The 13,504-nt window shown below is 41.5% G+C and overlaps 1 protein-coding gene across 2 annotated transcripts in view; it reads right to left on the reverse strand.

The window, feature by feature from the left end:
- col24a1 (collagen type XXIV alpha 1 chain) overlaps window positions 1–13,504 on the reverse strand; it is a 134,832-nt gene that overhangs the window by 30,932 nt on the left and 90,396 nt on the right. For both annotated transcript variants that reach the window (XR_013964517.1, XM_080770376.1), the window contains exons 29-37: window positions 10,806–10,859; window positions 10,414–10,458; window positions 7,888–7,932; window positions 5,545–5,598; window positions 4,059–4,112; window positions 3,800–3,853; window positions 3,353–3,406; window positions 2,182–2,235; window positions 64–171 (exon numbers count right to left, since the gene is read on the reverse strand). Coding sequence is in view for 1 of the 2 variants with exons in the window: in XM_080770376.1 (XP_080626502.1) it covers window positions 64–171; window positions 2,182–2,235; window positions 3,353–3,406; window positions 3,800–3,853; window positions 4,059–4,112; window positions 5,545–5,598; window positions 7,888–7,932; window positions 10,414–10,458; window positions 10,806–10,859 (522 nt within the window). In the remaining variant the exon portion in view is untranslated. The remainder of the gene's footprint in view (window positions 1–63; window positions 172–2,181; window positions 2,236–3,352; window positions 3,407–3,799; window positions 3,854–4,058; window positions 4,113–5,544; window positions 5,599–7,887; window positions 7,933–10,413; window positions 10,459–10,805; window positions 10,860–13,504) is intronic.

Raw genomic sequence — 13,504 nt, forward strand, 5'->3', positions numbered from 1 at the left:
ATGAAAATCTATGAGCCTGCTCAGCCTGGTAATTATGATTTTCTATAAATAAAATAAACTTACACGAAAGCCCTGTTTCCCTGGTCCCCCAGCAGGTCCTGGAGGCCCAGAGTCCCCTTCTATTCCTCTCTCCCCTGGCTCTCCCGGGAGTCCTGGATCACCGGGCTCACCCTGGAACAGAGAGAGAATCAAAGATGGTGATGAAGACATTTATATTCAGAGAGCAGTGGGGGGCCGTAACTAACTTGCAATTTACTTGACTAAAAACTGTACTTTATTTGAGTATAAGTTTACAAAAAGTGTTAAAATTGTGTTTTTTATGATTGATTGATTGATTGATTAAATACCTAAGTACAGTGCTAGCTGATGTCAATCATCAATGCTGGTAAGACTGAATATTAATAAAAGCTATTGTTGACACACAGCTGTTCTGGTGCAGGAGCAAGTCCTGCGATAATTGCAGGACTGCAATTATCGTAAATATGCCCTGTGTTATTGTTTTGATTCTGCCTCAGCTTCTCTGAGGTATGCCCCTGCAGACTACTGCCACCTCCTGGTATGGAGAGTTATTGCACTCTGTCTGTGTGTGTGTGTGAGTGAGTCCGTGTGTCCGTCCGTCTGTTACCAGCTAATCTCCGGCACCGTTAACCCGGTCGATTTTGCACACACTCCCTGGATGCAATGATGAACCTCTGCCCCACATTTTTCAGAACGGCCTGTTATAGTGCCACCAGGAGGCCGACTTTTTTTAAAATATTACTCCTCCAGATTTTGTCCAAAAATCACGCAAATCGTTACACACTAACTCTATAGTCATGTGTTCAAGACGGATCTGTCCGATATTTTAGATTCCATCCTAATTGTCTAACATTGGTTTTCAAAGTTTGCCTGTTTTAAACAAAAAGCCTCAAATCATGAACGCAGCGTGCAATTTACGTGAACTCTTTCACAGACTTTCCTACTAGGCTGAGGAATATATCCCACCCTTTTCACATTGGCCTGTTATAGCGCCACCAGGAGGCCACAACCTGCCCTGCCCTGGTGGAGACCTGTGCCCAGAGGGCACTTTATCTAGTTTCATCTGAATTCCTCTGACGTGCGCACAACAAAGTGCCACCGGCCGACTGTTAGCAATAGTTTGTGCGGTGTGGCGAGACTGGCGAACCAGACAATCCGTCATCATCCGACTGCCAGTACAGTAGTAGTCTGAAATAGTCTGTTTGGTGGAGAGTCACTTTTAGATCCTTTGTCTAGGTTGGATAGAACGTTTCCTGAAAACGATCCAAACTTTGATCCATTGTTTACGGCTGTAGTTGTCGTTATAGTTGTGGTGTGAACTTTGCCATCCACTACAGTTAGAACATTCTTTTTACATTACATATTCATAGTTATAGTGCTCAGTTTAAATGGCACTTAATATGTACACTTTGACGCAAGTACTGGGGTTGAGGGTATCCACCACTGACAAGAGATCATCAGCATGAGACAAGCTGTAATAATACTGTAAGTTGCTTCATATTGCCACTAAGAAGAGGACAGCATGGTGTTCAGGGGCTCCTACAAGGTACGAGACATAACATCTTATGGAATCTGTTGAATTCCAGCTTTCACAGTGGTATGACTAGCATAAAATGTGTTTATATGTGTTTATATTCCATTGATGGGATGTAAGTCCTGAATATCCAGTATACAGGGTAAAGTGGGCTATACACTATCCAGGGACCATTAACATGTTATGACAATGTACCGTATAACGCAGCTTCAGATTCATTTCCTGTTGCTATTCTCTCTCCACTATTGTCTGAGATAACACAGGACACCCTCAGCTTTCTCAAGCTCTGGCTTAACCACTTTCAACCTGGCATTCCTATTTTGGGAATGTTATTATTATAGGCAAAGATTTTCAAAAGCTTTCAAAAGTAGCCAAAATTGCCTTGCATTTGCAACGCATTGAGTGAGTTTGTAGATCGCCATTACATAACATGACACTGTCATTGTACAACATGGTATTCATTTCTGAACAAAATAGAAAATACATATCATTGTATCATATTTACATATGGACATGCAATGTTTCATACAGTCATAGAGACATCAACATTAAATTGAGATTCGTAAATTGACAGTGAAAAGCCCTTATTTGTGATTTATGGAAGCGAAAAAATATATAGTGGTCCTCACCTTCGGTCCGTCTTTCCCCTGGGAGCCATCTTCACCAGAGGGACCAGGAGCACCCTACAAGACAACATCCAATGAACACTACAATTAAAGTATGCTGGTAAACTATGGTATATCCCTTTTCAGATATCTGAGAACTTGTTTGCTTTCAGAATGATATCTGTTGTGATTCTGGTGTTTTATAATGCCAGAGGACGCAGATTGTTTCAAGAAGTTCTCCTATTAGGAGTGTCCCTTCAGGAATGTTGACTACAGTATCCTAGGGGTCTGTGGTTCTTATCAACATAGAATTGGGTTATACTGTACATAAGTACTACAGTATGTTACGTATTTGTTCTCTTCATGGACCATAGAATCACAGACCATGTAATACATGCCATGGAAGAGAACAGATAGGCCTTTAATTATTGTGTTTTCCTTTGCTGAATGGATATCAATGAAATTATTTGTAGAATACCCACTGCTATTGCAATTACAAAGACAAACCAGCCAAAAAGGCACGGAGTACAGAAACAGTCACGAATAGCATGCACAGCTCAGATTCAACGACCTCTTTTAGTCACTATGAGGTCTTTGTCTATTCCTGGCAGTCAAACAGGAACCAATCTGGGAACCCTTAATCTGTCATGTGAGATTAAACAGGACAAATACAAATACTACATCGTGAAATGGACACACCCAGATGTATTGTATGCAACTATCGAATATCTTCGCAATTATTTAGTCAATTACTTTTTCGATAACATTTTATAATCGAGAAGCCCTTTTTTATAATAAGAAAGATACATCAACAAATCTATTTTTTAAAAATCCATTTTAATCGATTCAATCAATTAGTTTGATTAACTGTCCCACTCCTAAGATATATCATGGCCATGTTACCTTGATGGATGCTACCGTATGTTATAATGTAGATATACGGCAGAAGCACTGTTTTTAATCATTACTTTGTTCTATAGTATAGATTTGAATTTGGTGGAAAGGAAAGACATGGGCAGAGGTTTCAACAGGTTATTGACAATCTAAAAAAAACAATTCCACTCTCTCAAAGCTGGGGATTTACACATCCTCAGTGAAATGAAGGGAGAGTAAATATACTGCTGGATTAGATTTGCCCAAACACAAGCAAGGAAGGGATTAGTATGTCGGTCGGAGCTCGGTCGGAGCCACTCACTCTCATTCCCTGCTGCCCCTGCTCCCCTTCACCTCCCGAAGGCCCCACTTCACCCTATAGAGACAAAGCACAACACTGGCTGCTCAGGAGCTATATGAACATACATGTATGCGAGCGCACGCGCGCGCACGCACACACACACACACGCACACGCACACGCACACACACACACACACACACACACACACACACACACACACACACACACACACACACACACACACACACACACACACACACACACACACACTCCACTACCACTTGAACTTGAAGGAGCATTGACATTGACAATTTGACATGTAGTTGTTTTTGGACCCAAGGCTACAGTCATGTAATAGGACTATAATAGGACTGTAATAGTGCACTCTTCCACACTCTACTGAAGGGGACAAGTAAGCTTCACATGACAGTTGTACTGAGCTGGTGTTCCAGATGAGGTGTGCTGACCTTTAACCCTGGCTCTCCAATGGCGCCTGACTCCCCCTCTGAACCAGATGCACCCTGGGAGAGTGAAAGTGAAGAGAGGTCAATGAAAGTGTTCTTCATTTATACATACTATATATTGTAGCATATACGGTGTATACTGCATGTACTCTATTCTAAAGAGCCGTATGCTGTTGTGGAATCTTAAACTTTGTGTTTTTGTGCTTTGTGTTAATTTTACAATTAATTAAAAGCTTACAAATGAGTAGAATAGGTAAAATACCTCATGGCCTTGCTCTCCATCAGGTCCTGCGTCTCCAGGAGGTCCTTTGGCTCCCTGAAAGATCAATAACCAATGGCAATGCCTGAGGTGAGTAATTATATTTTATTACATTTTTCAACTGAGGAACAAAATACAAATAAACATATGATGCTGTACATGAATCTGGTATAGCAATGTCATAAATAAGTCAAAACTAAATCTTTTGAAAATCAATAGAATTACTAATTAGAGGTATGAAGCTGTATGAAGACTAAAAGACTAAAAGTGTGTGTGTGTGTGTGTGTGTGTGTGTGTGTGTGTGTGTGTGTGTGTGCGTACGTGCGTGTGTGTGCATGCGTGTGCGACTGTGCGTGTGTACGTGCATGCGTGCGTGTGTGTGGACCAATTGATCTGAATTTGCACACGGGTGTTGACCATTACCTTATGCAGGTCACTTCATAAACCCTTTTTCACTTTCCCAAATTGTACGCTGTTTATTAGCATTTTTTTGGCTGCCGTTTTCGCCGCTACTGACTCCAACAATAACTACTGACTCCAACAATAACTACTGACTCCAACAATATCTACTGACTCCAACAATAACTACTGACTCCAACAATAACTACTGACTCCAACAATAACTACTGACTCCAACAATAACTACTGACTCCAACAATAACTACTGACTCCAACAATAACTACTGACTCCAACAATAACTACTGACTCCAACAATATCTACTGACTCCAACAATAACTACTGACTCCAACAATAACTACTGACTCCAACAATAACTACTGACTCCAACAATATCTACTGACTACAACAATAACTACTGACTACAACAATAACTACTGACTACAACAATAACTACTGACTACAACAATAACTACTGACTACAACAATAACTACTGACTCCAACAATAACTACTGACTCCAACAATAACTACTGACTCCAACAATAACTACTGACTCCAACAATAACTACTGACTACAACAATAACTACTGACTCCAACATTAACTTTATGAATAATGACGGCTGTGTTTGCGCTGCAGCGACGGGACGCGCACGTGCCTGTGTGTTGCAACTCTTGCAGGTACCGAGCACAAAGTTACTTCCATTCCCTGAGTGTGTGTGTGAGTGTGTGTGTGTGTGTGTGTGTGTGTGTGTGTGTGTGTGTGTGTGTTGCATGTACGCATGCATGCGTGTGTGTGTGTGTCTAATCTGCACTTCAAGCTTACTTTGCTGTGTTGCTGTGATGCCTGAATTTCCTCATGGCGATCAATAAAAGTCTATTCTAGTCTATCTATTGATCTATCTGCATCGGTACGCTGCCCATTCTTTCTTACTGGACAAATCAAACAATTGATACATGCTGCCTTGCACAGAAGCCTTCCAGTGTGACACAGCAAATGGTAAGTCATTGTAAGAGCGTGCTGTCTATCACTATGTTGTGTGCTAGTTTCCCTAAACAACAGTGTTATTGTGTGACGTCTGCTTGCTTACTGGTTCACCGTGGGGTCCCATCTCCCCTGTACTGCCTGGAGTCCCCGCGTTACCCTGGAACAGAAAACATCAGATCACCGTTAATTTAGGGTTGCTTTTTGGGGGGCAACATTTTCCAGTCAGTGACAGTGGAGGGAGTGACAGGCAGTGTGGCGAGAGCAGGGGGATGACATTCAGCAAATGGCCTGGCAGGTTGGGAATCAAACTAGGGACTCACTGATCAAAGCATTGCTCCCTATAACCATCTGGCTATCAAGCCGGTCCTAATTTAGTTAGTTTAATGTTGCACACAATAACACAACAACAACAACAAAGAGGCTACAATATACTAGATCATTCTAAATGAAGGATCTTCACCTCATCATCATCATCATCATCATCATCATCATCATCATCATCCGTACAAACAGAGAACAGTGTCAGTAGGGAGTGTGTTTGATCTTACAGTGGAGTAATAGGGTTGCAGAAAGCAGCAGTTTTTAAAGCCTGTAGAAAGTACTTGATGATGCAGGAATAATGACTGTCTTTGCCTTACTGTGAATATTGCTTTGTTGTAGTTTAGACAATACGGCTTTGTCAGAGAGAGACTATACAATCTAAGATTCAAGAAGTTTGTTCACTAACTCAGATAAAAAAGCATTGCATTGGCCAAGAACCGTGGAAGAAGATGTGTGTGTTTCAAGTAAAACATTTGTCATAGATGAGTCTGCATGTTCAATTGGAAAACATTACAATTTACGTCATAGGTGGTGTAACCACAAAAGACATGACAATGAAAATTACATAATTCAGAACACAATAGTTGAAAGCAGGTCACTATACATTTTCATAGGCCAAATACTGTACTGTAAAATCGTGTAAGAGAGCAAGAGGATTTATATAAATTACAAAATAAATGATCTAATTCAATATTCCGTGAACATGGTATAATCCCTGCCAAACAGTATCAACCAGAGAAGCCAGAAACACTGAGGAATGAGTGACTACTTTCAATAATGATCCTGGAGGGAATGAGATCACTCTTTCTGTCTCCACTCATGAATTCAGAAAGACTTCAGATGCCCACAGCTTAACCACAAAATGTGCCCACAGAGTGATACTGAATAGTGTGAGAGAGGGGGCATGATACAGTTCATGCATTGGACCAGCTTATTTTTTTCTTTTCTTGGACCAGTCACAAGATGGCGCTATGAGTCCAAAGGCGGGCAAAGGTGAGGGAAGTGCTTTTTCCTGCTGTTGCAAATCGGTCTAAATACACAGTAGATCAGCGTTAAAAGGATAATGACAGAAGGGAGGAGGTACGGTACTCATCCACCAATCAGATCTGATGCTTAATACAGGATGATATATTACTGTAAGTACAATTACTTAATATATCATCCTGTAGGCATCAGATCTCATTGGTAAGAATTCCAGCAGAGGTAGAGGGTCAAAGTCATGTCAGTGGAGCAGTAACTCTTCGCCTTGAACTTCAAGTCCAAACAGTTGTTTGCTGACATAATGACCTGTGAGTGTTGTGAGAGATCAGATGTACTGGCCTGGGCTCTCGCCCTATTCAAATGACTGTAGTGAGACGCTCACCGGGGCATGTATGTACTCGTACTAGATTGTGAGTATGCACAGTGTGCTGTGAGTGCATGCATGTGTGGCTGTTTGTATACCGATACTTGAGTGTGCCCACTGGCTACGTCAAGAATAATTACAAACAACGCTATGTGTCAATATAAGTACTCGAGTGAGAAATCTGAGAAAACATGAAGGCATTCATGCCTGCGTCAAGAATAATTACAAACAATGATATCTGTCAAGTTTTAAGCCAATGTGTGATTTGTGAAAGCAGAAAACAGCTCATTCATCAACTGGATGCAGGACAAGTCAAATAACCGAATCCAACATCCATTGAGCATGCAAGCCTTTCTCTGAATGAGGCTCATTCCTGGCAAAGAACTACATTACAGAACATCCCACTTAATACAGCAAATTATTTTGTTGTTTTGTATTCCTGTTTATTCCATCTATCAGACGCATGCATGCAAGTCGCTCACGCACAGGCACAGGCACGCACACGCACGCACGCACGCACGCACGCACGCACGCACGCACGTCGCACGCACACACACATTTATTGGCACAACAGCCATGTCATGTCAGGGTCTGCATAATGAGTAGGTAACATTAGAAAAAAAAGGAGACATGGAAATGATTAATCAGCCTGAGCATTTTGTTGTCTTCTGTAGCCATAGTGATGATGAGCAGTCTTTACGTCATGCTTCAAACATGGAAATGAAAGCTTTGAGAGGGTGATGGAGTGGAAAAATACATTATAAGGTACATAGAACTCACAGGTTTCCCAGGAAGGCCTCCCTCTCCTGGAGCGCCAGCCTTGCCCTGCAAGGAAACACATAAAATCCAAACATGAGACACTGAACCACTGATTACAGTATACTGCTGGCACAATTTAGTGTCTGCTGTTTATTTTAAAATTATACATCTCAATGAAATTTGGAAATAGCGAAACAGATTCATGTGATTTTTTTTTTTGTCTTTTTAGGCATGATGACTTAACAAAAACGACTTAATTTCTTTCCCCAGTGTAGTCGTAATTCCAATTTCCAAATCCCCATGTACAGCAGTCTCTTGTCGCTGCTGACCCCTACTGGTTGGTCAGTTAGGAAGGGTATAGGCAAGTATGTGTCTTCTTCAAGACACTGCCAGTCCACTTCTTTCACCTGACGCTAAGGAGTTTCACCAAGAGGATGGAATACATGCGGAGGAACATGCCATTCTTCTAAGTTCAACTCCCTACTAAACAGGCACCCAGACCAACCTGCAGGGGTCACTACAGCACAGCGTCAGAGATCTTCCTCTCCACCCAGTTTCCTTTCCCATGAACATTATTGTTCGTTGGAATACCCAGTGGTCCCAGCCAAGCCAGAAGCATTGTGAAGGATTCCAATGTCTAGTCTCCGTGGTGGTCGGCAGGAACTTTAGCCCTGGCCTGCGCCACCCAGACGCCAGACAAAATAACTTTTTAAAGACAATTTTCATGGGATTTCTGATTTATTTCAACAGTGCTGTGGAGACAGAAAAGACAATAGAGAGGTGGAGGAAATGTGACACATTTCATGGGTTAGATTCAAACTGTAGTTCGTAAGTTTGCTTGTCAGTGACGCTGGTGTGTATACTGTCACTGCAGTACACCATATTCCATCTCTCCTATCTTTGACTGGTATTATTATTCGCCGTTAGAAAATGTTCAGGTGTTCTGATCTGATAGCCGCCTCCCCTCCCCTCACGTCAAAACAGTTCTCAATGTTTACATCTTACTTGACGAGAAGACATGTGGACATAATTATGATTATGGAACCAGGGAGAGCGGGAAAACACAACGAGAGTGACGAGTGATCAGTCAAACATGTGTTCTCTCCGCAGTAAATAAATAATCTGTCTATGCGATCTGACCATTATTATTTTGATTACACTGTCATGCTCGTTTGAGGACAGGTAGAGAGCAGAGCATACATGTGTTTGGGAATGTTGCTGAAGGTTATGTTATTTTGTCAGCTGACACCCAAATCAAAGAAACCATACAGCGTGTATTTTATTATTTGATAATTAAGCAGCAGCCTACTACTATAGCCTACTAGCCTACTGGTAGGCAGGAAAATGGCAACCAGAATAACCCGTTCTGAGCAAAACTCCTCCCTACGCTCTGGCCTTATAGACAGGGCCCAAATTAGCCAATTGATCACACCTGATTACCCCTATAATATCTCTATTATGGAGCTGTCCTGTTCTGACATCACAATGATGTTCTGACATCTGCATAGACTCATAATAAGTGGGTGGGTCTTACATCGTTCCAAGTAGGCCAGTGCTCAATGGGCACCGCTCTAGTACAGTATGTTAAATACTCTGAAGTTCAGTAAACTGTTCAATAATGGTCATGCTTGATATCACTATGAATTCATTTATGTATCTATTATAGTATCTGCTATCGTTATTATATAGTATCTGCTATCGTTGTATCAACAGGCCTGCTGATACAAAACAAGTAACAAACACAAATACTAGATCTACAAGCTCGCAACATGTTGTGTTGCAACTTGCAACGCAATGTGAGCTTTTATTTTCAGCAAAAACAATTTGTGTAGAGGGATAAAAAGAGCGGACGAAGTATAGACGCACTCCGGTCAACAAAGTAAGTAAGGTTTAAGTGGTTCATTTCCCTCCCAATAAAGTGCTACAGATTAGGTACAGTTAAAATACAGAGTGGGTTTCATGTTCATCCCACTATACTTTATTGACTTAGCTCAGGTTTCCTCACTGGCACAGTTGCACAGTAACTAAGTTCAGTATAACCTGACACAGACTCTCTGAGAGAATGGCACATTGCAAATGTGAACTAATTAAAAGTCCATTGAGCTCCCTGGCAGATATTAACAACACTTTAAACCTGCATTTATAGAAGCCGAAGGCTAACCTTGAAGCTGAGGGAACATGTGGAGAAAATATGGAGTAATTCATTTTCCATGGCAGTGGCTCAAGTGCATACGATGTGGGGTTCTGGTGGACAATGCCAGCAGGTTTTAAGGACACTAATTAGGGAAGGCTTTGGATAAATAAATATACTGGTTAAAATGTCTCGTCATCTCAGAGCTGCCTGAGGAGCTGACCCAGAGATGAACCAGAGAGATGGACAGCAACATGAAACATACAGTACATTTACTCATAATTTACTGACATACTGATACCTATTTAGCAAGCGTGCACACATACAGTACAGTATTGAGTACTGTACATTGGGTCCATACTAGTTTGTATAGCTGAGATACCAGTTGACAAAACGTTAATTTACAGATTACTCACTATAAATCCTGGTTCCCCATTTTTTCCGTTCTCACCCCTCTCTCCCTGCAAAGAAAATAAAACACATTTTAGGGTGTTGGAAAAAGCATGTATTTCCCATAAAGAGTGAATAAATAGACTATGATATTCAGTTAGTTGCTATTATTTAGTTAGCCAATCAGTCACCATTGGCATGTACACAAGTCAGTTTATACAATAGCATGAACTGATTTCAATCCTAAATGTTTGCCCCTTCACACATACACAATGAGCAATGTGAATTAAAATATGATGTTTTCCACAGTGTGTGTGTGTGAGAGTGTGAGTGTGAGTGTGAGTGTGAGTGTGTGTGTGTGTGTGTGTGTGTGTGTGTGTGTGTGTGTGTGTGCGTGCGTGCGTGCGTGCGTGTTTACCTTGATGCCTTCAGGGCCTGGCTCTCCCAGTGGGCCATCTGGACCTCGAGGTCCCTGTGAGACAAAAACTGAATAATTACAACCTCACAGAACCAATGGAAACTAATACAACTCTCAACTTCTTACCATCTCCTTCGGTAAAACACTGTATGAGCCTCAACATACATCAGGGGTTCTCAACATTTTTGGCTGGGGACCCCCGGGAATGCTTTGGCCATGTCTCGCGCCCCCCGCCCCGCCACCCTCCCCACGCCCAATACAAACTGACTGCAAAAATAACCTTAACCCATTTTAACCTGAGATCCGAATAAAAAAATGTCTTCTACATCCTGACAGTTTTCTGAAAAAGCTATGTTTCTATGTCAGTCGTTCTTCGATTTTTCAAAAATAGCAGACCTACAAGCTCGTAGCGCCACTCTGCTATTTTTCAATAGCTAAAGCATAAAACAATACTAACACCAAAAGGGGTTCCCGTCCAAAATGGGTTAATAATAGAGAAGATAGATATATCATAAATGAAGACTGAAACCAGATATAATGATTAAGGAAAGTTTATGCATGTACTATGTAAACTCTAGATTTCCATTTTTCCAGCCATTCAGTTAAAAAAAAATCATTTGGGGACCCCCAAAATAATTTGGCAACCCCCCGAGGGGTCGTGACCCACAGGTTGAGAACCCCTGACATACAGTACAAGAGTCTCGAAAGAATAAAAGCAGAGCAAGTTAAACACCAAATACAAATTAATATATAACACACAGAAGAGAAGTCATAGATATTGTACTTTAGTACAGTACTTGAGTAAATGTACTTAGTTACTTTCCACTACTGGAACACATACTGTAGATACTGTAATAACATCAACAATATTCTGTCTGCATTCTGTATCCCTGGGGGATTTCCTGGCCCATATGCTAAGGATCGGCGCCCCCATAAACATTTCAAGGGGATCGTCGCTCGCAGCAACACCACACAGGTAGATGGATAAGGATCTTTCTCTTCTACCTTGTCATTTCCCTCTTTGCCTACAGTACCTCTTTCTTCCATCTCCTATCTCCTATTTGATGGTTTCCTTATCTGAGTGCTGGCCTATTTTGACTGTGCCGTCAGCTTTTAATCAGGTTTCCCTGTCTACCAAACCTCTCTGCCGTCTCTAAGCTTCCAGGTCACTGTAACGTGAAGCCTTCTCCAAATCCTGCTCAAAAGGAGAGAGGTGCAAGGAAGTGGAAAGAGAGAAAGCATGCTCTTTCTCTGTACTTTCTGCTAGTATTTCTCATAGTCATGAAGCAACTAGAGGTATGTTTTGGAAGTGAATACCGGTAATGCTAATTTGTAGCTGTCTATCACTGTGAGCTCAAGTGTGATCCTCTCTGTTGACTTGAACAGCTGACAGGCATCTATTTATAGACTCTGCATAAACACAGTAGTTTCATCAACAAAGATACAAAGACCTAAATGTATGACGATAACCGACACAAGAAGGAAAGATTGCTTTTTTTAATGATGCCTTATCTACAACTTAAGTAACCACAAAATTCACATACTCATGCCACAACATTACAACACTGTTAACCAGAGGATGACATTTTTGAAGAAAGTTAAATTTACACAACATGTTTGATCGTAAAAATGCCTTCCCCAGATCTGACTGACGACAAATCAGAGATGACGAGAGGGAATAAAACCATAATTATTATGGGATTCTAAACTATCTAAAGAATGCACTTTCCACTTCCCTACGACGTGCATCCTACATGTGCCCCACAGCTTTCAGCACTAGTGCCGGTGTGAGTATTCTATCAGGGCATTTGTATGATAAATATTATACCCCAAACGGTTAAGTGAGAGAGAGAGAGAAAGAAAGATAAGCAGGCAAGATAACAACCACTTAGCAATTGCCCTCAGGACTGGCATGGTGAAACAATTTTAAGTCTCTGAATACAGGATGCAATCATCCATTATAGACAAACCACAGTGTTTACATCCCACAGCTGTTCCAAAAACAACAGCGAATAGGGGAGTCTAGGTATTGAACTTCCCTGTTATTTAACAGGGAAGTTCATATCAGAGTACATATATATGCTATGACAATGCAGATTGACTACAGATGCTCATTGTTGGCCCATTCAATGTAGGAGGATTTGGGCATAGGCATAAACATACCTTGGTAAAACAGGAAATGCAACCACAAACTGACATTATGTATAGATTACAGTAAACAAGACGCAGGCAGTGACGTGTGTATAAATCTTAATTGCTGCCATGTGTCTTGAGATTATACTGTGTAGAGGGGGAATTGGTCTGGCAATGTTAGATGCTTTATGGGTGGAGAGGAAGTGATGAGATGATGAAAGACATTGTGAGATCAATAAGAAATGTCACAGTACAGTGAAGCCGTGCATGACGCCTTTGTGCACTGCATCACCTGGCAGTTCTTCCCCTATACCATCCTCTGAGACGGACACGTAATCACCTGGAAAGCTCTAAACCAGGCACTGGTAGACACACCGACACTGTGGCACAGGAGTGTCAACTTTGCTCTGCCAACCCACCCTGGCACCAGAGACGCGGATGCAGAATCTGTAGAATGTGCTGACGTATGGTAGGAGCAGTAAAGGGGAAGTCATCCGTCACCTCTTGAAAGGTTTCACGGTAGATGCAAGAATTTGTGAGGAGAAAACTTGCATCACCGCACCAAT

Source organism: Protomyctophum bolini (genome assembly GCF_963924005.1).
Source record: "Protomyctophum bolini genome assembly, chromosome: 8".
Taxonomy (NCBI): Eukaryota; Metazoa; Chordata; class Actinopteri; order Myctophiformes; family Myctophidae; genus Protomyctophum; species Protomyctophum bolini.